This window comes from Sorghum bicolor, chromosome 10, assembly GCF_000003195.3.
Source record: "Sorghum bicolor cultivar BTx623 chromosome 10, Sorghum_bicolor_NCBIv3, whole genome shotgun sequence".
Classification (NCBI taxonomy): Eukaryota; Viridiplantae; Streptophyta; class Magnoliopsida; order Poales; family Poaceae; genus Sorghum; species Sorghum bicolor.
In genome coordinates, this window is record NC_012879.2 from 46,322,112 (window position 1) to 46,346,010 (window position 23,899).

Consider the following 23,899-nt stretch of genomic DNA (forward strand, 5'->3'; position numbering starts at 1 on the left):
GTGAAAGCACAAAAGAAGGTATGCCAGTCTCAGGGGGAGTCCCAGCAACCCAGAAAGCAAAACAGGAGGACTCCAAAGAAAAGCTTCTATCAACCAAAGGCAAAGACACAAAGCCCAATTGTGAATACTTCCTTTGTGTTGAAAAATAACAGCAAAGGGGAAGTGATTGCCAAATATGTTGGCAAGGGCAGAAATGTGTATCTTAACACTTCCATTTGGGTTCCTAAAATTTTTGTGACTAACATGCAAGGCCCCAAGAAAGATTGGGGACCTAAACCAAGGAACTAAACTTGTTTTGCACGCATACTCCTCCGGTGGGTCAAGTTGGGTGCTTGACAGCGGCTGTACAAATCATATGACCGGAGAGAAGAGTATGTTCTCAACGTATTCCCCAACTACAAATTCAAAAGAATCTATCATATTTGGTGATAACTCCAAGGGGGAAGTTGTCGGTCTTGGTAAGGTTGCTATCACAACAAATTCTTCCATTTCAAATGTCTTGCATGTGGATCCGTTGGGATACAACTTGTTATCAGTTTCACAATTGTGTGAGGCTGGTTACAATTGTCTCTTTACGGAGAAAGGTGTGGAAGTCTTTAAGAGGGAGGATTCCTCTATTGTCTTTACGGGTCGCTTGAAGGGCAAGCTTTACCTAGTTGATTTCAACAAAGGTAAGGCCAAGCTTGAGACCTGTTTAATGGCAAAATCTAGCGTGGGCTGGTTATGGCATCGCCATCTAGCACATGTTGGCATGAGGAACTTGGCCAAACTCCAAAAGGACAACCACATCATTGGACTAACAAATGTTGAATTTGAGAAAGACAGGATATGTGGTGCTTGCCAAGCCGGGAAACAAGTAGGTGTACCACACCCACCAAAGAGTATCATGACGACCACTCAACCATTGGAATTGATACATATGGACCTCTTTGGACCGGTCGCCTACCTAAGCATCGGGGGTAACAAATATGGATTAGTTATTGTTGATGATTATTCTCGCTTCACTTGGGTATTCTTTGTCTTTGAGAAATCTCCGGTACAAGAGAAAGTAAAGATCTTTGTGAGAAGAGCACAAAGAGAGTTTGGGCTGTCCATCAAGAAAATAAGAAGTGATAATGGCAGCGAGTTCAAAAATACCCAAGTTGAAGAATTTCTTGATGATGAAGGCATCAAGCATGAGCTTTCAACTCCATATACCCCGCAGCAAAATGGTGTAGTAGAGAGGAAGAATAGAACACTTATTGATATGGCAAGAACAATGCTTGATGAGTATAAGACTTCTGACCTATTTTGGTGCGAAGCAATCAACACCGCTTGCCATGCAATCAACCGTCTCTACCTACACAAGAAACTCAAGAAGACTTCATATGAGCTGCTAACCGGTAACAAACCAAGGGTGTCATACTTTAGAGTGTTTGGGTGCAAGTGTTTCATACTCAATAAAAGGCCCAAAACCTCTAAGTTTGCACCTAAAGTTGATGAAGGCATTCTTCTTGGTTATGGATCAAATGAGCATGCCTACCGCATCTACAACAAAACCTCTGGTAGAGTTGAAGTTGCAGTAGACGTCTCATTTGATGAGTCTAACGGCTCTCAAGTAGAGCATATTGATGAAAGTGTTGCAGGAAAGGAGGATCCACCATGTGAGGCAATCAAGCAATTGGCTCTTGGTGACATAAGGCCACAAGAAGAAAAAGCCACTGCTCAGGAGGATCCCCAAGATGCTGCTGACAAGTCTTCCGCTGATGCACTCGATGCAAATGTGTCAGCCACACCTGCTGCTCAGCAACAGGGCGGCAGTGAGGCTGTCCAGGGTGGCAGTGCCGCCCCTCCCTCAGCAGCAGCAACTTCCTCAACACCTCATGGGCTGGATCTTGCACCAGTTTTTGAGCTTGAAGCTGATGAAGAGTTAGATGAAGAACAAGACAGTGTTGAGCATCCAACACTACGCCAAACAATTCAAAGAGATCATCCTGCCGACAACATCCTTGGAAGTCTTCGAAAGGGAGTGTTGACACGTTCACATTTAGCAAGTTTCTGTCAACATTTCTCTTTTGTGTCTTCCATTGAACCAGATAAGGTAGAGAAGGCGTTGGCGGATGAGGACTGGGTCTTGGCCATGCAAGAAGAGCTCAACAACTTCGAGAGAAACCAAGTGTGGACTCTCGTTGAAAGGCCCAATACCAATGTGATTGGCACCAAATGGGTCTTTCGCAACAAGCAAGATGAGAACGGCATGGTAACAAGGAACAAGGCAAGATTGGTGGCTCAAGGTTACACTCAAGTAGAGGGCTTGGACTTTGAAGAGACCTTTGCACCGGTGGCAAGGCTTGAAGCAATTCGAATGCTTTTAGCCTTTGCTGCCCATCACGACTTCAAGCTGTTCCAAATGGATGTCAAGAGTGCATTCCTCAACGGCCCTATACAAGAGTTGGTGTATGTTGAGCAGCCACCAGGTTTTGAAGATCCCAAGTTTCCAAACCATGTCTATAAACTCCAAAAGGCGCTCTATGGGCTCAAGCAAGCACCAAGAGCATGGTATGAATGCCTTAAGGATTTCTTGCTCAAGAAAGGCTTTGAAATAGGCAAAGCTGATTCTACTCTTTTCACTCGTAAAATTGGTAATGATATATTTGTGTGCCAAATATATGTCGATGACATAATATTTGGTAGTACTAATCAAGTGTTTTGCGAGGAATTTAGTAGGATCATGACAAAAAGATTTGAGATGTCCATGACGGGTGAGCTGAAGTACTTCCTCGGGTTTCAAATCAAGCAATTGAAGGAAGGGACTTTCATAAGTCAAACCAAGTACACCCTTGATATGCTGAAGAAGTTTGACATGGAGAAAGCGAAGCCTATCAATACTCCCATGCCAACTAATGGACATCTTGATCTTGATGATAAAGGGAAGGCCGTGGATATCAAGGTATACCGCTCCATGATCGGCTCTTTACTTTATCTGTGCGCATCTAGGCCTGATATTATGCTTAGTGTGTGCATGTGTGCTAGATTTCAAGCTAATCCGAAAGAATGTCACTTAGTGGCTGTTAAGAGAATCTTGAGATATTTAGTACACACTCCTAACCTTGGCTTGTGGTATCCTAAGGGCTCCAAGTTCAATCTACTTGGCTATTCAGATTCTGATTATGCCGGCTGCAAAGTAGATAGAAAAAGCACTTCGGGGACATGTCAATTCCTTGGACGGTCCTTAGTGTCTTGGAGTTCTAAAAAGCAAAATTGTGTAGCCCTTTCCACAGCTGAGGCCGAGTATATTGCAGCCGGTGCATGCTGTGCTCAATTACTTTGGATGAGGCAAACCCTTCGTGATTTCGGATGTCAATTTACCAAAATCCCACTTTTGTGTGACAATGAAAGTGCCATAAAACTTGCAAACAACCCTGTAAGTCACTCAAGAACCAAGCACATAGACGTCCGACATCACTTCTTGAGAGACCACGAAGCCAAAGGAGATATCGAAATTCGCCATGTGAGCACCGAAAAGCAACTAGCCGATATCTTCACTAAGCCTCTAGACGAGACAAGGTTTTGTGCTTTGCGTAGTGAACTGAATATCTTGGATTCTCGTAACGTGGTTTGAACTCCAGCACACACCTTGTTTGATTAACAAGTATGCATAGGAGAAAATGCTTGAAAAGATTTAATTATGTCTTTCAAAACCTCTTAAAAATCTGTCTCAAATATCATGACTATAGTTTGATTGTTTCCTTGTGTCTAGTCATGGTGTTTGGGCTGTATGTGTTCATATCTAAAGCAATAGAGAAAAGTTATTTTCTTCTATTCCCTCTGCTGTCAAGGAGGGCGGCAGTGCCGCCCTTAGAGGGCGGCAGTGCCGCCCTAAGCGGTTCAGGGTAAAATTCCCTTGGACTGTATCTCACGGGCCCACTTTTCTTTTCATTCTAGTTGTGCCCGTGATCTCTCTCTCTTCTCCACATTGCGCCGCACCTCTCCCTCTTTGTCTCTCTCTCTCCCTCACGTCGGCTCCAGGGGACCTCTCCCCATCGGCCTCTTCTCTACCGTGAGGAAGAAGGAGAAGAGGGGAAGGCCTTCTCTGGTCTTCTCCAGTGGTGCATTTGGGTGGGCTGCTTCCTCTCCAAGGAGGGACATTCTTCTCTCATCCCCTCAATCCAAGGAAGTAAAGCAAGGTGAAACCCTAATCTATCCCGATCTATGCAATGTCTCTTTTTGGGCAAAAGTTTCAGTTTCTAGGGGATGGATGATGAATTAGGAAGAGGTTTAGTGGATGGATTTGAATGGATTTGATTTCTCTCGACGTATTGAAAGATGCCCTCCGGCAGTGCCGGAGCTTAAGGTCGGCAGTGCCGGCCTTGGCAACTGCTTCTCTGCAGTTTCAATACATTGAAGGGAAAGTGAATCGATTAAAGTTCATAGATTAAATCTATCCTAGTTCGTTTGTTCATCCTCTTTAAGCCCATGCTCATCTAGACTTAGTCTGCTTATGAACTGTCTTAGAAATTGTATGATGGACAGTGGTGCACATGTGTGTAAATTGAATAAGTGATGAAGTGTAGAGTAGGGACTGCAGAAACTCTGCAGGGCGGCAGTGCCGCCCTCACCTGACCTGTTTGGTTAGGGGGAGTTCCCACAGTCCATATTCTACACATCTCACTTGATCAATTGACTCTACATATGCTCTACTATATGCCAGATGTACAGTTTCTGTTTTGGCTCATTTTTGGAATAGATGGACCGAGAAAAGAGGAAAATATCCACCAAGCAACAAGTTCGCAGAGGCAGGGGGAGAGGCAGCAGCTCTGGAGTTTTCTTTGGAGATGATAGAGCAGCAAGGCAGCAGTATATTCAGCAAGAAGAAATGTTGCAGCAGGCTGGTTTCACCATCTCTCCCATAGGTTGTCCTAGCACTCCCCTGCACATTATAGAGTTTGATGAGAGCTACATAAGGGACAGCACTGATGAGTTTGAACTCAAGGCACCAAATGACACAGTGGATCATCCCTTAGTCAATTATGCAGCAAGCTGGAAAGCTGTGGAGGAAGCTAGAGAGATGGATCCCTATGCTCACAGCAAGATAAGTGGTGTTGATTATCGTTTCTGGAATGTTTTTCATTCAAATTTCTATGCCACTGCTATTCTACCAGCTAGAAAGGGAAAGATTTGTGAGATGCATTTCATTGACTTTGATGCTATGCAAGCAAAAGAGGAGCCTGATTTTGATGCTGCAATTAAAGTATGTGATAAATTTGAGCTGTCCACTCTCATGTCCTTTAAATATGACTGGAATAGAGAGATACTTGCCCAGTTTCATGCTACCTACTTCTGGAACAGAGACAATGACGAGGTTCATTGGATGACCGATGGTACTCATTATAGGATTGATTTCATTACCTTCTGCAGGATATTGGGTTTTGGAAATGACCATAGAACCTACTCTCGAATTCACAATGAGAGAAGGTTTGAGCCACATGAGGTGAGTTTTATGTGGGAGGATCCAACCCAAGTGAACAACAGGAGGACTGGGTTGAAGAGTTTCTATTATGTGATGAACAATCTTATCAAAATGACACTCAACCCAAAAGACAATGCCACTGATCTCAATGGCCATATTACTAATGTGCTGTCCAGATTTCCAGAAGGGGATAAATTTAATATTCCAAGGTTCATATGGGTAGAGCTGGCATATGCTATGGATGATGGGAGGAGGTCACTTCCTTATGCTCCTTATCTGATGTTTATGATTGAGAGAGTGACTGGAGTCAGATATCCTAAGGATTGTAGCCACACTGTGTATAACATCAAGAAAACCAAAGGTGGTAAAACAGCCCCACCTCCTGCAGTAGAGAGCTCATACCATAGTGAGGGAGGCCTCAGTGTGCCACAGAGGAGAGATGGAAGGAAGAAGAAGCGCTTTCAGAAGTTGGCAGAATGGGTGAAGGCTATTTTTAGCACTTGCTCTTACATGGCACAAAATCAGTATGATGACAGGATGGAGAGCAGGCATGCAATAAATGCAGCTAGAGAGGTTCAGGGTCTACCTCTTCTTCCACCCGTGGCTCCACCTCCTCAGTTTCCAGATCTTCCTCACCTATCTGACACGGAGTCTGATGAAGTACATGGCAGCTATGATGAGCACCAGGGATATGATGATGATCCAGATCTTCAGGAGACACTAGGCAGTGTCTATAGGCAGTTCAGGGATGATGCTAGACAGCGGCGGGCTAGCACTTCAGCGGCTGCTCCTCGACGTTCTACGCGTGCCTCTCGCTTCACAGCTACTACTCATAGGGCTGGTCGTGCCGTGGTTTCCAGTGACGATGACGACGATGATGAGTGAGTTGTTCTCTCTTCTTTCTCTCTTCTTTTCTCTTTTTGGTACTTGATGCCAAAGGGGGAGAAAATTAGAGAAATTAGAGGGGTCAATTCTTTTCGACTGGACTTCGTTACTGCAGCTACAGATCTTCATGTTCAGATCCGATAAGAGTGTTAGTTGTTAGTTTGTGAGCATGAGTGCTTCTTCAAAAACTATTTTTAAGTTGTAATAATGCTACTTACTTGTCTCTATTTGCTTCGGATGTGAACATGTACTTGTGAACTGCTTGTCAAGCTTAATTATTAGTTTAAATTCTGTTGGTTAAACTGTTTGTGTGGTGTAATGCTTTTTGAAATTTCTGTCAGCTTGCTGGTGTAGCAAGGGCGGCAGTGGCGCCCTACCAGGGCTGCAGTGAGGCCCTCTACTACAGCAGCATGCTGTCCTGCTTGTATAAACTGTCATATGCATACACGGTTATTTTGTGACACAGTTTGTTGCACCCCACAGAGGTCATGGACATAGGGGGAGGTCCTCCATCACTTGCTAAATGCATGAGGCTTGAGTTTCATGTCAAGTTTGAGTATTCAAAACTCCAATCATACATTTAGGGGGAGCTCCTATGCCCATGACCATTTAAATCTCAGTTATGATTATTATCTTTTGTAAGCTCTAATTTGGTTGTCATCAATCACCAAAAAGGGGGAGATTGTAAGTGCAATCAAGCCTATTGTGGGTTTTGGCGTTGATGACCACCGAATTAGGGAACTAATGAGTTTTGCTGAGATGACAAGCAGGGAATATAGCAAAGAGGTTGTTGAATAACATGGAGGATCCCCCATTTCTAAAGGATGGCTTTCCTAGCTCCAAAGGAGGTTTAATTTATTTTCGGTTTGAATTTGAGTATAGGAAAAGCCGTACTATAAAGAGGGACTCCAAGTTTGTTGATCAAATTGTGAACCAAAGGCTCAAAAGCTCCTCAACATCCTCAGACCCAAGCCTAACCAGCATATCTTTCTCTCTACACTTTGGTGTTTTCAGGCTGGTTCAGGCAAGGGCGGCACTGCCGCCCTACCCTGTGACAGTTGGAGAGCTGGGTATAAATACCCTTCCAGACCGTCTCAAACGGTAATCTGCTCATCTTCCTCGCTCCCAACCGTTGCAAACAGACCAGAGCTCACTTCTCTCTCCCTCCATTGTTGCTCCTCAAGCCCCCAAGCCAATCCTTGATTCCAACCATCAAAACTTGAGGGAAAAGGCAGCAAACTTCGATTGGAGAGCAGATCCATTGATTCCCAGCGTCAAAAAGAGCTTTTGGTTCACGTTTGGCCGGCAGCCTTGAGTTTGTTACTCTTGGAGCTTGCTCCTAGCCGGCTAGGCGTCGCCCTAGAGCTTGCCAACTTGTGTGGCAGCCAAGGGAAGGTTTGTAAGGTTACCCTTGCAGCTAATACATTCTTCACTCTTTGCAAGGGGTAAAATCCTTGCTTTGAGAACGAGGAGAAGGTAAGCCTGTGTGGCTAAGCCGGTCCTAGTGTGGGCGCCTCAACAACGTGGAGTAGGCCAAGCCTTGTTGTGGCAACAGCTGAACCACGGTAAAAATCGTGTGTCTTGTGTGCTTTCACTTGTGTATGAGTTTGTGTTAGGATTTGAGGCCGATCTACTTGGTGGGGAGGCTCCAGCACATTCTAGCTACATACTCGTGCTCTACTATCTTGCAGGAAGCTTGGAAATTTAGTCGATCTAAATTTCCCTGGGTAAACTTTGAATCATTTCAATTAAGCTTCTGCCTGTTTTTCTGTAGAGGCCGGCAGTGCCGCCCTGGGAGGGCCTCACTGCCGCCCTTGCCTGTGTGACTGATACACTTTGCTGAAAAATTTTGAACAGGTCTATTCACCCCCCCCCCTCTAGGCCACTTCCTGTACGTCCAGAGATCCTACAACCCTGGAGAGAGAGAGAGAGAGAGCAGGGGGAGGAGTGGTGTGAGAGAGTGGGATGTGTGGGTGCCGGTCGTCGTGTGTATCGCGCGGTGGCGGAGCCACCGAGGCCACGCGGGTGTGATGGGCCGGGCCGAGGCGAAGCATTACCGAAAGTGGAATGGAAGCCAAGGGCGTCGCTGCCACGTTTGGCGGCACTTGTCGGGTTGGAGGTGCCCGTGTGTTGACATCCCGTGTTGGAGGTGCCCGTGCGTTGACATCCCGTGTGACGGTGTGACAAAAAAATTCCATTCCATCGAGAGTGGGCCGGCACTGAGCAGCCACGAAAGAAAGCAAGAGCGTGTGCACTGTGGATGGGCCGTCTGTCTGGTTACGCCAAAAGAGCACAAAAGAAAGGCCCACTCAACCACTCAAATGTTTTATTTAATTTTTTTTAGCAAAACATAAAATAAATAAATTATTAAAATATCTCTAACGATAAAATAAGTTAGAAAAATAACTAATATTTTTTAAAAAATAAATAAGACGAATGGTTAAATAAGATGGCACAGAATCTAGAGTGACACTTCCAAATGTACGGAGGGAGTATCTACAAATGATAGGTACGTTTTTTCTTACCAACCGGTTATTTTGTTGTATGTTATCAATCGGATTTCTATCCAATTGATCCGAGCATCTGGCTCGCATGGCCAAACGACATGTGTGCTCCCTCCCTCGCATAGCTCTCCTTTCCAAGTTCCTTCATTCCCAGGCCGCCATGTCACCAAGGATTCTGTCACGCCCCACCGTCGGCACAGCGTGGGCGCGGGCGTGGCTTCTCCTGCGAGTGTCCCCAGCGCAAGCTCGCCCGTCATTGGCGTTATAGCGGTTCTCTCTAACATGGGCATCGTCCCCGGCGGGCCATTGCCTTCTCCCTCCGTCGCCGCTCACCGGGACGGGCCATCTTTCTGGGCGCGTGCATGTATATATGGCCATCCGGCCCACGGCACGGCCCATGGCCAGTGCAGTGTGTGGGCCGCCGGCCTGGCGCGAGGCACGGCACGGCCATCGGCACGGTGGCCATCGTCCCCGTCGCCCCCCTTCTTCCAATTCTCCACCGATTCCATTCCACCCCGGGTCCTCGGCACCCTGCGCTGCCGAGCGCCCGAGCCACGCCAAGGACGCCAGCCGTCGGCCGCCTCATCCGAATCCAAATGGCCTCGTCCACTCCCGCCGCCGGCGTCGGCGCTGTGCCCGAGCCCGAGCTCGCCCTGGGACTGCCGGACCGTGAAGAGAAGAGGCCAATAAGCACAACGACGGGCGCGCCGCGGCCGCCGGCATCCCGCGGCACCACCAGCGCGGCCAGCCGTGCGCCGGCGCGCGGCTCCTGTCGGTCGCCGTGCAGGCGGCCGTGATGGCGGCCGCGCTCGCCATCTTCCTCCTCTTCGCCGTCACGTCCGCGCTGTTCCTCCTGGTCCTCGTCCTCGCCGCGCGCGCCTTCCGCCACCACCGCGGCAGCCGCTACCGTGTCCCGTCTCTCAACCAGCTTCGCCTTCCCCGACGGCGACAGCGGCACGACACAGCGGCACGGCAGGCACGGCGGCACGTCGTGCTCTCGGCACGTCAATCCTAAACCCTAAACCCTAAGCTCATGTGTCGTGCCGTGGGCCGCAGGCCTGGCCCATGGCACGGCACGGCGCGACACGCCGCAGCACCGTGCCGGCACGGTGGCCATCTATACGTGCATGGCTTCCTTCTTTGCCCTCTACTTCCTCTCGCTTTGTTATGCTTGTGAGTGTGTTTGTGTGTGTTTATGTGTGTGCACGTGTATATGTGTGTTATGTTTGTGTGTGCGCGTGTGTTGTCGTGAGTTTTTAGCAATGTGTTTTTTTATTATTTTGTGAGGTTAACATAACCGATAGTGTTTTGTGGGGTTAACATAACTTGATAGTGATTAGACAGATCCTCTTGACACTAATCAAATAACTGTATATGTACCGTATACGAGGAGGGAAAAATGAAAACTTTTGAAAATTTCGTTTGGTTTAGTGTTTGGCGTTGTCGTCACCTATCCGGCGGCCTCTGGCAATTCATTTCACTGAGTGGAGACTAATCTATACATCAATAAGTCACACCACAGGACACAGCCTTGGTCACGCTCTGTTTACATGCAGATTTGGTGTTTGGACTCTTTGGAGTAACCACCGTTTGACTTTGGAAAATAAGACCATCTGCAGTGGCACCTCTATATGATCCTAGAGAAAAGTTATCCGGTAAAATGAAGCTGCAGCGCTATACTGCAAACGTTCCGGAACCACCGGTCACCCGTCAGATCTGGCGATATCCAGGAGGCCCGCTATTGCGCGTAGCGACCACAGGCATGCGACGGGGGAGAGAGAGAAGTGACAGCATGCAGGCGGGCCCACTATTTTCTAGCGACTAAAAAATGTTATACGTCACAAACCACAACATCAAATTAAATTTCAATTGCACCGTTGAATTTGTTTCAATAAATTCATCAAAACAGGAGCTCACATAAATATATTTAGATAAAATTTATAGAGGATAACAAGTGGGGCCGTTATTGGTAGTTGGTATAGAGTATAAGATACACAAAGTGATGGGTGTAGAAAAAACATATATGGAGGAGAGAATCTTGATAACTAGGATGCATAGAGAACGAAAACAGAGGTTCATGAGTGTGGGTAGTCTAAGCACCTCGCGGCCGCATGCAGCCAGTGCTATCTCCACCCTCACGTGTCGCGTGCACAAGTGCCAGGCGTGACACACCACCCCCACACCGTTCCACGTAGCAATAGCCTTTGAACGCGCACGACATGAACCTGGCCCAAGACTGTCCGCACCAGGGAACACTATGCGTTCCTCCATGATGGACTGTTTAGTTTCCAAAATTTTTCAAGATTCCCCGTCACATCGAATCTTGCGGCACATGCATAAAATATTAAATATAGACGAAAACAAAAACTAATTATACAGTTTACCTGTAAATCGCGAGACGAATTTTTTGATCCTAGTTAGTCTATAATTGGATAATATTTACCACAAACAAACGAAAGTGCTACAGTAGCAAAATCTAAAATTTTTCCCAAACTAAACAAGGCCTTAGCAGATGGAAAGCCCGCATCGGGTCCGGTAAATCATCGTCCGCCAAATCTAGAGGTGGATAGCGGCCATCCACTACCACGTCGCCTAACATAGGGCCCGCGCATCTGCTCCGCCGCGTGGAGGGGAGGGGAGGGGAGGGGACCAGGGCCGTCGCAACGGGAGGAGAGGGCAGCCAGTTGGGAGGGAGTAGGGAGGGTCGGTCCGAAGCAGAGGAGCGCGGGCGAGACACATGCGACAGTCAGAGAATGCAGGGGAGCGCGAGCTCGTGGCGCTGGAGGGAGCAGAGGAGCTCCGCGGGGGCCGGCCCGTCCATTGCGACCGTCCCGTGCCAGCTAGAGGGAGCCTACGCCCACCAAAGGAAGCTGCTGCTACGGCTCGATGCCTCCAATCTGCTTCCATCCACCCACCTCCATCTCCACTACTGGCTGGCGGTACACACTCTGATCCATTCATTGATCCGAAATAGACCAATGGATGATGCCACGCAACTGAGCCGACCGATGGATGCAACGCGACTCCTCCCCACCGTGCTCCTCATCCCAGCCACACTCCTCCTCCCGCTTCGCACGCGAGGTAGGCGCCGCCTCCCCTTGGGCTTGCCGTCACTGCCGCTGCTTGGCAGCGTGGTGTGGCTCACCAACTCGCCTGCCGAGATCGAGCCCCTGCTGCGGCGCCTCTTTGTGCGGTACGGCCCAATGCTGGCACTCCACATCGGGGGGTCGCTCCGTTTTTGTCGCAGACTGCCATGTCGCGCACGAGGAGCTCATCGACCGCAGTGCGGCGCTGGCACACCGGCCGGCGCTCGTGTCGGTCATGTTCCTCGGTGAGAACAACAACACCATCACCCGTGCCAGCTACGGGTCCGTGCGGCGCCTCCTGCGCTGCAACCTCGTCGCCGTGACGTTGCTCCCGTCACGGGTCAAGCTCTTTCGCGCCGGCGCGCGCTTGGGTGCGTCGCGTGCTCGTCGAGAAGCTTGGTGATCCCGGCGCTGACGCGAGTGTGGCCGCGCATGTGATGGAGGCCTCCGAGCTCCCCGTGACACGAGTACAGCGGGCTCCAGTGCGGTAGGAAAAAGGATAGAGGAGAGGGGAGAGAGAGGAAAAGAGGGTGACAGGCGGGGCCCACTTTTGGTTGTTGGTATCGAGGAGACCTATAGAGGATGACGAGTGTGAAAAAAAAAAATTAGGTATAGATGAAAGAATTTTGATGATTGGGATGCACAGAGGAGGATATTAGGTGCACATAGTCTAAGACTGGCCACAATGTGCTCTTTTTGCGGTGCCTGGACAGGAAAAAGGGCTTCAGGCACCAGTGCCCAACGTTGTGAGCGGTGCTGTGACATGTAGGGTCACGGATGCCTTGTCGAGTAAAAATCATATTCCCTGCTACGCTCACGTCTTGGTGGCCTCGGCCTTGCGCTCAAGGCGGAGTGGAGTTCTTCCGCTCGAAAGCGGGCACCGCCGCCTGGGAGACAGCGGGATTGCCGGCCATCACTGCTGCGCTGGGGAGGGGGCCCACCGGCCGCCGATGCACGGGGAGTAGAGACTCGCGCGGGGAGCACTCTGTTGTCCGGGCGGCCTCCGCCGACACCTCCCCGAGCGCCTGGCCGAGACCGCCGAACCGCCTGGCCGAGACCAACGACGCCACCGGCCATCGCTCCTGCTCCGGCCCCTCCTCCTCGGACGCTGCCACCGCGCCTACTCTGGCCCCTCCTCGAACGCTGCCGTCGGGCGCGCGTCGATGTAGTGCGGCTGGCTGGAAGAACCCAGCAACGGCGCCCACCACTTGCGGGAGCCGCCCCCATCGGCGCGCGCCCTCGCACCGCCGGTCGCTGCCGAGGTCGAGCAGGCTGCGGGCGGCCTCCCGTTGCTAGGCAAGTGGAGCCCCGGATCTGCTCAAGGAAGAGGAAGGGGATTTTTCTTTTGTGTGGGGTCCACGGTCATGAGAAGCATCGATACACACTGTGGGAATACAAGGAGAGGCGGCATCTAGGCCTGGTGTCAGGCGTAAATAATTTTGGAGCACCACAACGCTGTGGAGAGTCTAAGACTGTCTGCAGCGGCTACTGGAAGTGACCCGGTAAAATCGTTTCCCATAAAGAACTCCCGCAGCGGGGTACTGGGAGGGCTCCAGTACACATCCGGAAGACGCCCCACACGCGACAGATAGCGATGTACGGCCCGAAAACGGTAAGCGTGCACTAGCCCCACCACGCCCCACCACGGTCGTCCGCGCCCCGAAGGGGAAGAGAGAAGGGGCCATGGCAGAGGAGGAGAGGAGGTCTGGCCATGGCAGCCCGTGCCCACCGCCGGCAGATCAAGCCCGCTCGCCATGGTCGGTCGCCCGGAGTCACCCAGAGCCGCGCTCACGCTATAGCCAGCTGCGTGGAAGCCATGGCCGTGCCCACCCGCGGTTTCCATGGACGACGCGGGGAGGGAGGGAGCCCCGCCGCGCGCTCGCCGAACCGCCGGTGCCCCGTCCGCTGGTGCCTCGTCTCCAAGAAGGCTCGCTCGTGCGCTCGCTCACCTGCCGCTCCCTCGCTGGCCGCTCGCGCACGCGCCCGCTGGCCTCTGCGCCGGGCGGTGCCCTCGCCGGGGCCACTGCGCGCTCGCCAGACAGGAGGAGCCGTGGCCGCCGCCCGCACCGACGATGGAGGAGGAGAGGGCTGCGCCCGCCGCCCGTGCCCGCCCGGCCGCCCTCGCTCCTTCAGCTCCTGCAGCACGCAGTCATGGCGCTCCTACATAGCGCGCCGCCCATCCACCGGAGGAGAGGGCGAGGAGAGGCGGCGAGGACGGGGGCAGGGCAGAGGGCAGGGGAAGCCGTAGGCCGTACGCGCCGCACCACGATGCCCGTCGATATCATCGCGCTCGGAGTAGTACTACTACGATGGTAGTTGGGATGGATGAATAAAATATAAGATGGTTGATGTAGAGTAGAAATATAGAGTAACGTGACTGGGAGAGAAAGTGGTATGGAGGAAAGAATCTTAATGACTAGGATGGATAGGGGATGAATATGGAGTAACATGAGTGCGGATAGTCTAAGACAAGCCGCAGTTGGTACTGGAAACGTTTCCGGTACCCACTTCCAGGAAACACGTTCCGTAAGAATAGCCTGCACCGGGTACGCCATTCAAGTGCGCTATCGTTCTGGAAGATCGATCTTGCGTTGTCTGAACCGGAGGTATGCCCACTCCCGGTAAGGACGAGTGGGTCCCGCCCATGGAGAGAGAGAGAGGGGAGAGAGGGGCACTGTCGAGCTCGTCCCCGCCAACCACCTCGCGCTGGCGGCCGCCGTGAAGAGAGAGAGGGCACAGGGGAGACCGCGCCCGCCGGAGGGAGAGGAGCCCGCTGCGAGCCGCCATGTCGTTTTGGAGGGAGGCCGCCGCCCGGAGATGCTCCGCGCCCGCGTCGAGCTCGCTGGCTCCTTCTGCGGCGGCCGCACGGAAACAGAGGAGCAGAGCTGGGTGGGCGCAGGCATGGCCGCGCGCGCGTCCCGAGAGGATGGAGCTCGCCGGCCGCCAGTCGAGGGCCAGGCCGCCGTCACAAGGCGAAGGGGAGCCCGCACCGCGAGGCGGGCTTGCCGGGCACCACCGGTCGGCCGCGCGCACGTGAGCAGCGGCGTCCTGCGCGCGCGCCGGATCGGCCCGCTCTCTGCTCTGCTCTGCTCTGCACCGCTAGAGAAAAAAAGGAAGGGAGAAGAGAGAAGAAAGGAGGGGGAAAAGAGAGGGAGAGAGAAGAGGGAGGAGAGAGAAAAAATATAAAAATGTTGACGTGTGGACCCCATTAGCTATAGAGGGTGAATTTGGAGTAACATGACTGCGGAAGAAAGTAGTACAGAGTAGAGAATCTTGATGACTAGGATGGATAGGGGATGAATTTAGAGAAAGATGAGTGCGGATAGTCTAATGAGCCGCACAACACGACATGTCCCGCCATGTCAGGTACGGTTCGTGTACTAGTAGTTAGAGAACGAGCTGGCCTGGCCTGCGTGCAGCAGTGTCAATGGTCCAGTTGAGCATCACCGTGCCAGGCCGTCATGAACTGCACGGTCTGGGCCTTTCTGCGCACGCTGGGCTCCCATTTGGCAGCATGGCAACAGGCTTTGTAGTCCGCTTGCGTTTGTTGCCATTCGCGCCGCGCGGGGATTGGCCCAAAAGAGCAGAAAAGAAAAGAAGCCCACTCAACCACTAAAAAGAAGCCCACTCAGCACTTCTTATTATCCACTTCGCCACTCAGAGCAACTCCAGCAGGGCCCCTACTCAAGCCCCAATAGCTAAATATAGGTGCCCAGACTAAAAACATTACTCCAGCAGGGCCCCTACTCCAGACCCCATATTTGGCTGGGCACCCATATTTCTCCCCCAGACTCCATTCTTGTTGGCCCAACAGGGCAGCCCCCATCCTCTATCGCGTGTCCTAGCCCTAGCGCATGCTCCTTTTCTCTCTACCCTTATATGTGCATGACACTCTACGGTAACCGGCTCGATGCTCTAATTGTGTCCATGTCCAAAGGAAGAAGAAAGATGAAGAAGAAAAGGACACTGACGAGTGGGTCCCTTGTGTCATTCTCTCTGGAATAAGTTTGGAGGTCCAAATTTAGGTGCTACCGTTGGAGTTGAAGTAAAAAAATTGAGCCCAAGAAGTAGGGAGAGCACCTAAATTAAAAAGTAAGGGCTTAGTTTTGGGGAGTTGCTCTCATCCAGTCTCGCCGTTTACCCGCAGACGGCAGGAAGCTCCGGCGACGCGAGGGCGAGCTGCGCCTCCGGTGTCCCTCCAACCCGGCGAGGCAGCGGTCTCGGCGTCCACCTCGCGCGCGACGAGGCAAGTGCCGCCTCGGCAGCCAGCAGGCCCGCGGGTCCAGGGAAACGGTTGCTGCACGAGCTTGGCGAGGCAAGCGATAAGCCTCCTAAACCACAGTCCACCACCACTCGTACAGCCGATTCCTCTCACCGTGCTGGCACCGATGGCGACGAACCCGGGCGTCCTCTGCCGCGCTTCACCCCGACCACCGCCTGCGTCAACGGCCGCCGCCCATTTGCACTCCCTCTCTTCCTCCTCCGCCTCCGAACACATTCCCCATTCGACTCAGCGCGGCCGCCTCGCCGCAGCTCCACCACCACCACCCCGTAAGGCACAAATACATTCCTCCTCCTCCTCCCTCCTTTTTTTGTCGATTCTTGAATTCAGCTCTAGTAGTTTTTTGTAAGCCAGGTGGTTGAATAGTTCAAGATGGACTATAAACTCTTTACTGTAAGCTGAGCTGTTTGGATTTGCTACAAGTTTTTTTTTTTTAGCTGCTAGCAACTTTTTTTAGCCAATCCAAGCAACTTGGGGCGAGGAAGTAGGGACTGATAATTCGCTAAGACTCAGAGGCGACTGCATTCCTTTCCTTGTTTGGCCAATTCGTGTAGGTTACACCACGTTTGGGTTGCCTTAGAGGTGTTCGATGAATGTCTGCAATGCCACATTGGATGTTGCTGAGCGCTGAAGGGATTCAGTTATGAGGTGCAAGTATTTTTGTTTCTTTGGCCAATTGCGATATTCCTTAAACCAAAATTCCAATAAATTGACCACCTGTTTCAATTGAATGGTTGATCATAAAAGATGGAATCCAAGCATTGCAGATTTTTAACATTTTTGAGATAATGGGAGGTGCAAATTTTGATCTAGAGCCCACATCTGGTAAGTGGTAACAGTAAGAAAGGGGCCCAAATCTCTGATAGGATTACCTGGGTCGATATGTCAATTGAAATCAGATGAAAATAATTAGAGTGTGCATCTTACTGCCATTCAATTGGGTAACGTTACTGAGTTGGATATTATTTTCCCTTGTTTCACAAGTGTGCCTTTTTTCTCTGTGTGTATGCTCCAGAAGTCCAGATGCTCATCTTTACATTATAACTTTGAAAAATATGTCCTACATCATGACCTACATTTAATTACAGGTTGTGTAGCTAGTCCTACAATTGCTAGTGTGAAAGACCAAACTGAGGCCGAAGTTGCAATGGGGTACACTATGACTGAAATCTGCGACAAATTCATTGAGTTATTCATGTATAAGAAACCAGAAACAAAGGACTGGAGAAAGTTATTGGTGTTTAGAGAGGAGTGGCGAAGGTACAGGGAACACTTCTACAAGCGTTGTCAAGTCCGCATAGATATGGACACTGATCCTTCACTGAAACAAAAGTTGGTTGTACTTGCTAGAAAAGTTAAGAAGGTAAGTCCTTATCTGTTCTCCTTACATACAATCACCCTTTTAATTGAGTTTTCATAGTTGCCAGTATAATTTTTCTCACATCAACCTTAAGAACCCCATGTATTAAGATTACATGATATTATTGTCAGAGTAGGTGCAATATATTCAAACCAAAAAAGTATCCAGATGCTCTCTTAACTATGTGGATATTCTTCATGTTTTGAATTCAGATAGACAATGAAATAGAGAAGCACATGGAACTCTTCAATGAGCTCAGAGAGAACCCTGCAGATATTAATGCTATTGTTGCAAGACGACGGAAGGATTTCACTGGGGAGTTCTTCCGCCATCTTAATTTCCTTGTGAATGCTTATAATGGCCTTGATGAGCGAGATGGTAACTACATACCTTCTATCAATTTTTACTCACATATCACACTTTATTACTTGATTCATACCAAAGGTGATTAGCCGCTAAAATATAATCACACCATAATAAGGTTACAGAAACAGATCACATTTGAGAAATTGATTATTTGTTTTTTATTTGTTTTGTGAACACATGGTTCATGATTTCTGGTTAACCAAGATTGCAGAAGAACAAAAATGTTACATGCAGCACATAGAAGTATCACTAGATTGTCTTTATTTAGTTTGTTTGTTGCTTCATCTGGGTTGGTTGTTAAGGTCAACATATTCTAATGAACATGGGGTTACTGGTCAGTACCAAATTCTTGTCGTGTGAATTGGCAGGTCAGTGTATCTACTTTACTTTTAGTTATTGTTCTGAATATGGTAATTTGTATTATGAGCTGATTAGTTCTCAATATTATGCAGGAATAGTCAGGCTTGGAGCCAAATGCCTATCTGCAATTCATGCATATGATTGTACACTGGAACAGTTGGATATCGAATCTGCTCAGTTGAAGTTTGATGATATACTGAATTCCTCTTCACTAGATGGTGCTTGTGACAAGATCAAAAGCTTAGCCAAGGCTAAAGAACTTGATTCATCTCTAATTCTTCTTATTAACAGAGCTTGGGCTGCTGCAAAAGAATCTAAAACTATGAACGATAAGGTTAGTCTTAATTCAATATAAACAAAGTTGTATAAGTTTCCCTGTGTTTAAGCATGCTTTCTTGCTAAATTCTTGCCCACCTGGGTTGTTGGTGTTACACTCAGCGCATTATGAGACATTGTGTTGATTGTTCCACTGTGGTACTATCAAACAACATAGACTACCGAGACTAGAAATATAGCCATCTTGTCAGTTTGTGCTTCCGCAGAAATCAGGCATTAAGTAATGAAAATTTCGTATATATGTATAAGAAATGTAACATAACATTTTGTTATCCTGAGAGTGGATGTAATACCACCTGGCTTCATTGTTTGGTAACTTTACCTAAAGTTTCTTTTTCCTTTATATTCTCTTTGAAATGTTATTTTTATTTTTTTAGTTTTATGTAAATCTTGAATAGGAAAATGTTATGGAAGTCGAAAACATATTATTTGTAAGAATGCTTATTAGGATTCAGTGAGCCTTCGTAAACTGTAACCATAGCTACAACTCCACATTCCTGGGTCTGGATGTAGGAAAACCCAACTCCAACTCCAACTCAGATTTCTGAAGCTAGAAGTCTAGGAGTACTCAGCTCTAATAATTCTTGGAGGTAGATCTCTGCCAAACAAGACATAAGTGGATTCTATTTCCAATTCATATTTGAAATCTGAATCACCAACATGTTGTATAAAACCACAAACCTTTTTGGCACTTACTAGTTGTATGGTGAAGTAAGTAACATTGGCTAAGATTTTGAATAGGTAAATGACATTATTATAAAACTAGTGCCTAAACATTGTACATAGTATTTGCTGATTCATATCCATGGCATAGGTCAAGGACATAATGTATCATATTTATACATTCATATCCATGGCATAGGTCAAGGACATAATGTATCATATTTATACAACTACAAAAGAAAGCCTCAAGAGCATCTCACCTCCTGAGATGAAGCTTCTGAAGTATTTGCTGAATATTGAAGAGCCTGAGGAGAGATTTGGTGCTCTTGCAACTGCTTTCTTTCCTGGAGATGAGCATGAAGCCAAGGATGAAGATGCTCTTTACACGTAAGAGTTTTCAACAAAGATATTCATTTGTTGTCGCTATTGATTTTATTATTGCAAATGTCTTCACGATGTGGCATATCAGTTTTGTCGGAGACATGTAGCTGTTCTTGTTCTCTCATTTCCTTTAGGAATAAGTCTACATAATCCCATTAGTTATTGATATTTGACAACTACTTCTCAAAAATCAAAATAACTTCCTTTTGGACCTTGGAGGGTGGTTTTACTGATGTGACATGCTGGCATAGACAAACTTAACTACACAATATGCCACATCACTCTAGACCCACACCAGTGTCACTGTAATGCGCCACATGAGCAAAGCCGCCTACTGGTTATTTCAGTTGATTAGATTGTTCGTGGGAGTTTGATTAGTTTATCCTCAAAATTAAGTTTTTTTTCTAGTCACATGCTCCACTTAACTGCGAGTTAATGTTATCAAGTGTTAAGCTGGCTTGTCAAATCATTATGTCATGAGATAGTCAATTCTTAATGAGCATGTATAATATAAAATTGAACGCATGAATATGTACGGGTACTGTTATCGAAAATGCTTTAATAAACAATAACATTATAGCTTATTGAGTTCCTTATGTGTTACCGCAGAAGTTTCTCATCAGAGTAATATGTTTGGAAGAAAAAAATGGATTCTTAATGAGGAAATTATAACATTTTACCTAATGAAATGATAATTCGCAATTGCTGCTGACCTTTTCCGATTTTGTTTAGCTCAACTAGTTAATGTTGGGACTGCCTTGGTGCTTAACTATTATTTTCAGATTCTCATGTGTCCATGTGAACTGTGCATGAACATTGTCTTTTATGCTGATGCATTGGATTTGCATTGTGGAACAAATGTTCATACTTCAAATAGAGGCTGAAATTTGAAGGCCAGAATAGACTGAATTTGTCTTGTTATAAAGCAGTCAGTTGGCTGCCCAATAAATGGGTGCCATTTTTACTTTTGAGCGGATCTTTTTTTATTATTTGAGAATAAGGTTGGGATAAGATAGTAAAGATACTTTCTATGCATTGGCATAATTTTAGTTGGCATAATCGGGTCTTTGCATGCAGAACTCCCAAAGAACTCCACAAATGGATCAAAATGCTGCTCGATTCATACCATCTCAACAAGGAGGAGACGGATTTTATGGATGGGAGAAAGATGAGCGACCCGGTGATCATCCAAAGGTTAACTTTGCTGAAGGAGACGATCGAGGAAGAATACATGAAGCAGTATATACATCCTGAGGAGGAATCCATGGACGACAACTAGCACCAGAAGGGTGAACGAGCCTGTCTGTATGTGTAAGCCGACTTGGAACGATGCTGACGATCCATAAGTAGATAGCGGATGCCCTGCTGCTTTTATTTATTTACGAGTGATGGATTGTAAATTGTAGCATGCCAATGGCATTATCATAAGAAGGGACTTTCTGTTACAAGTGTAAAGCTCGGGATTGGTTTTGTTCTTAAGTTCGCAATTTTACCGGTTTTGAAATACGCCACGCTTATAGTTTCCTCCGGAGCTCTGGTATGGCCACACCGGATGTCAAGTTCAGTTGCTCGGGCTCCAGGTTCCCATGAGCGCATATATTTTCCGGACTTGCCTACATCTCGTTTTCCCGAGTCACTTTCTTGTTCCTCGAGCAGTAAGACCCTCCTCCCGTGCCAAGGCATTCATGTAGGGTTTGGATTCACACTCTCTGCCCCCGCTGCTGCATCTCATCTTTTCCTCACGTTTGCGTGGGAATTTGGTTCAAGGTAATCTCAGATATCCATGGCCTGATCTATCAATGCAATTAGTTTGAGTTGATTCCCTTTGGTCAAAAGCTTCATCTAGTGGTAAGTCTTGCTTGTGCTATGACAGTTGACAGATTGGTTGGTAAAATCTCGAGTTTCTTGCAAAGATCCCTTGTGGAACGGATAGCATGACCAGCGTGACATCAACAATAGCTCATTTAAATAACATCTAGGATATAGCAACTATTAACTCTCAAGACATGAGACAATGATAACATCTAGGATATAGCAACTATTAACTCTCAAGACATGAGACAATGATACGGAGACATTAAGTAAATAACATCTGGATAAGCGAGTTCTGTTAGTTTTAAAGATGTGAGAATAGCATATCAAGTTACTCATATGACAAAATATACCACTTGAATATCTCTGAAACAAGCAAGGTTATCACTTATATTATTATGCTAGGCAACATGAACTCGCCATCGGTAACCTCCTCAACATCACTTCCAGTCATGACCTACGCCATCGGTAACCTCCTCATGGTACCCAGCATACATACCCCAGTCATTACCTACGCCATCGGTGACCTCCTTCTGGTACTCAGCATACCCCTTGATGATGGACTGGTACTGCAAGTACCAGTGGAACAAGCGATGAACCTTATCTAGGTTAGCAAGAGCATCAAAAGCGTCTCGGCTTGTAAAACACTTATTGTAGGTGACAGGCTCAGGACAGGGCCGATTAATCAAACGATCAACGCAGCCCTTGTCCAACCTCTGAGTCACCATCTTAGTCTTCCACTCTCCACCAGCCAATTCAATGTCCTCCTTCATTGGCTCCCATTCAATCTTGACAGGGGGCTTACTCTCAATAGTCTTCTTGAGCACCCTCCTAAAATGCACCTTAGTCTTCAGATCTCCGCAGCCTGATTCGAAGATGCCCTCAAACAACACCTCATCGATCGATCTGCTGCGCTCCATCTCCGCCTCCTTCAATCCACTGCCCTCCTTATGTCAGTTAACAATTTCTATTTCATTAAGAAATGCAAACTAAATATATGAAAAGAAATGCAAACTAAGAGCACAAACTATTCTGTCGATATGAGTGTTCTATATCAGATATAAATTCTACACAAGCTATTTCCAGCTTAAAAGCATTCCGAGACTAATACTAATGTAGATATAGAAAGTCAGACTTAAAACAGTTTAGCTAAATGAGATAAGTCATTAAAATACATATTTTAATTTCCTTTACATATCCTCATCTATCTATCCTTCTGGGATTCAAAAGAAAGCTACTCTGAAAACATTAATTTTCCTTTACCTATTCCCATCTATCTATTCTTCAAAAGAAAGCTACTCTGAAACCATTTGTTTTCCTTTATCTATTCCCATCTATCTATCCTTCTTGGATTCAAAAGAAAGCCACTCTGAAACCAAACAGAAATAAAATCAAAAGAAAGCTACTCTGAAACCAAACAGAAATAAAAGAAATACCTCGTTCGATCTCTTAGCCTTCTTCTTCGAGGATCGGCTGCCTTCCTTATCATCGCCCTCGGCCTTCTTCTTCTCCTTGGGTCTGCTGCTAGATCTCTTGCCATCCTCCCTCGATCGCTTCAACTTGTGCTCCGACGATCTGGCGTCTGCCACCATCGCCTCGTCATCCGTCGCAATCTCCTTCCAGCACTCCGACCGAAGGATGGCCATGAACTCGTTGACCTCCTCCCTCGAGCTCTTCGATCCAGCCTTGTCCTCCTCATCGGGCCTGGGCTTCTTGGCTAACAGCGAACGGAAGCGAGGCGGGCACGGCTCTAACGGCGAACCGGAGCAAGCCGGGCACATCTTGGTCTCCATCAGGATCGTCCTCCTCATCTGCAAAATCTCCCGCTGCTTCTTGTTCGCCTCAGCCGGCTCCATCTTCTGGAGGGGGCCGTGCAGCAGCACCGCCCACAACATGTCCCGCATCTTCTCGGCTTCCGCCACCACCTCCACCACCTCGTGCTTGCGCTCGTTCCTAAACACAAATCTGGAGCAAGTGGAACACATGACCATCTCCATAACTGGTAACCTCGGCTTCGTCCCAACCCCGTTCTCCATCGCCCTCCAGTGGCTCCACCCACCCCCGTTCTCCATCGCCCTCCTCTCCATCGCCCTCCTCTCACCCACGTTGCGGCGGCGGCTGCCTTAGGGCTTGTTTACATCCAAAATTTTTTTGGATTTTGATACTGTAGCACTTTCGTTTTTATTTGACAAATATTGTCCAATCATGAAGAAAAGGTAGAAGGGGAGCTCCCGATATATATAGGGTTCACACCGCAAACCCTAGGTGCCAAATGGGCCAACAAGCCCAACTCGGTAGCAGGGCCGTTTAGTTTATAACGCAAAAGTCCTGCCAAGATTTGTGCATACTAAATTGGGCTTTGTTTAAATTGCTAAATTTTTTTAAAGTTACTCCGTAGGTTAGCCACTTTGGATA

The 23,899-nt window shown here is 48.0% G+C and overlaps 2 protein-coding genes and 1 pseudogene across 4 annotated transcripts; 2 read left to right on the forward strand and 1 right to left on the reverse strand.

Annotated features, from left to right (window-relative positions):
• LOC8072657 lies at nucleotides 11,592-12,415 on the forward strand (annotated as a pseudogene).
• LOC8072658 (uncharacterized protein At4g37920, chloroplastic) lies at nucleotides 16,029-21,178 on the forward strand. 2 transcript variants are annotated; one of them, XM_021450266.1, is made up of 7 exons: nucleotides 16,029-16,475; nucleotides 17,295-17,569; nucleotides 17,779-17,944; nucleotides 18,235-18,300; nucleotides 18,385-18,626; nucleotides 19,491-19,678; nucleotides 20,750-21,178. In XM_021450266.1, exons 1-7 carry the CDS (start codon nucleotides 16,313-16,315, stop codon nucleotides 20,949-20,951), a joined length of 1,302 nt encoding a protein of 433 aa, XP_021305941.1. In that variant the 5' UTR covers nucleotides 16,029-16,312; the 3' UTR covers nucleotides 20,952-21,178. The 2 variants fall into 2 exon arrangements, with proteins under 2 accessions (XP_021305941.1, XP_002437093.1); XM_002437048.2 differs by lacking the exon at nucleotides 18,235-18,300 and having other exon boundaries at nucleotides 16,031-16,475.
• LOC110431290 lies at nucleotides 21,750-23,653 on the reverse strand. 2 transcript variants are annotated; one of them, XM_021450268.1, is made up of 2 exons: nucleotides 22,921-23,653; nucleotides 21,750-22,413 (listed from the first exon to the last, which is right to left on the reverse strand). In XM_021450268.1, the coding sequence occupies exons 1-2, from the start codon at nucleotides 23,569-23,571 to the stop codon at nucleotides 21,925-21,927; spliced, it is 1,140 nt and encodes a 379-aa protein (XP_021305943.1). In that variant the 5' UTR covers nucleotides 23,572-23,653; the 3' UTR covers nucleotides 21,750-21,924. The 2 variants fall into 2 exon arrangements, with proteins under 2 accessions (XP_021305943.1, XP_021305942.1); XM_021450267.1 differs by having other exon boundaries at nucleotides 21,750-22,431; nucleotides 22,921-23,651.

What these genes read in the sequence shown, in the direction of transcription:
- LOC8072658 (XM_021450266.1), top strand. Translation starts at nt 16,313, where the DNA reads ATGGCGACGAACCCGGGCGTCCTCTGCCGCGCTTCACCCCGACCACCG. An exon ending in AGCTCCACCACCACCACCCC is followed by an intron (nt 16,476 to 17,294) that starts GTAAGGCACAAA and finishes ATTTAATTACAG; the next exon opens with GTTGTGTAGCTAGTCCTACA. An exon ending in GATGAAGATGCTCTTTACAC is followed by an intron (nt 19,679 to 20,749) that starts GTAAGAGTTTTC and finishes CTTTGCATGCAG; the next exon opens with AACTCCCAAAGAACTCCACA.
- LOC110431290 (XM_021450267.1), bottom strand. Translation starts at nt 23,571, where the DNA reads ATGGAGAGGAGGGCGATGGAGAACGGGGGTGGGTGGAGCCACTGGAGG. An exon ending in AGGCTAAGAGATCGAACGAG is followed by an intron (nt 22,432 to 22,920) that starts GTATTTCTTTTA and finishes AACTGACATAAG; the next exon opens with GAGGGCAGTGGATTGAAGGA.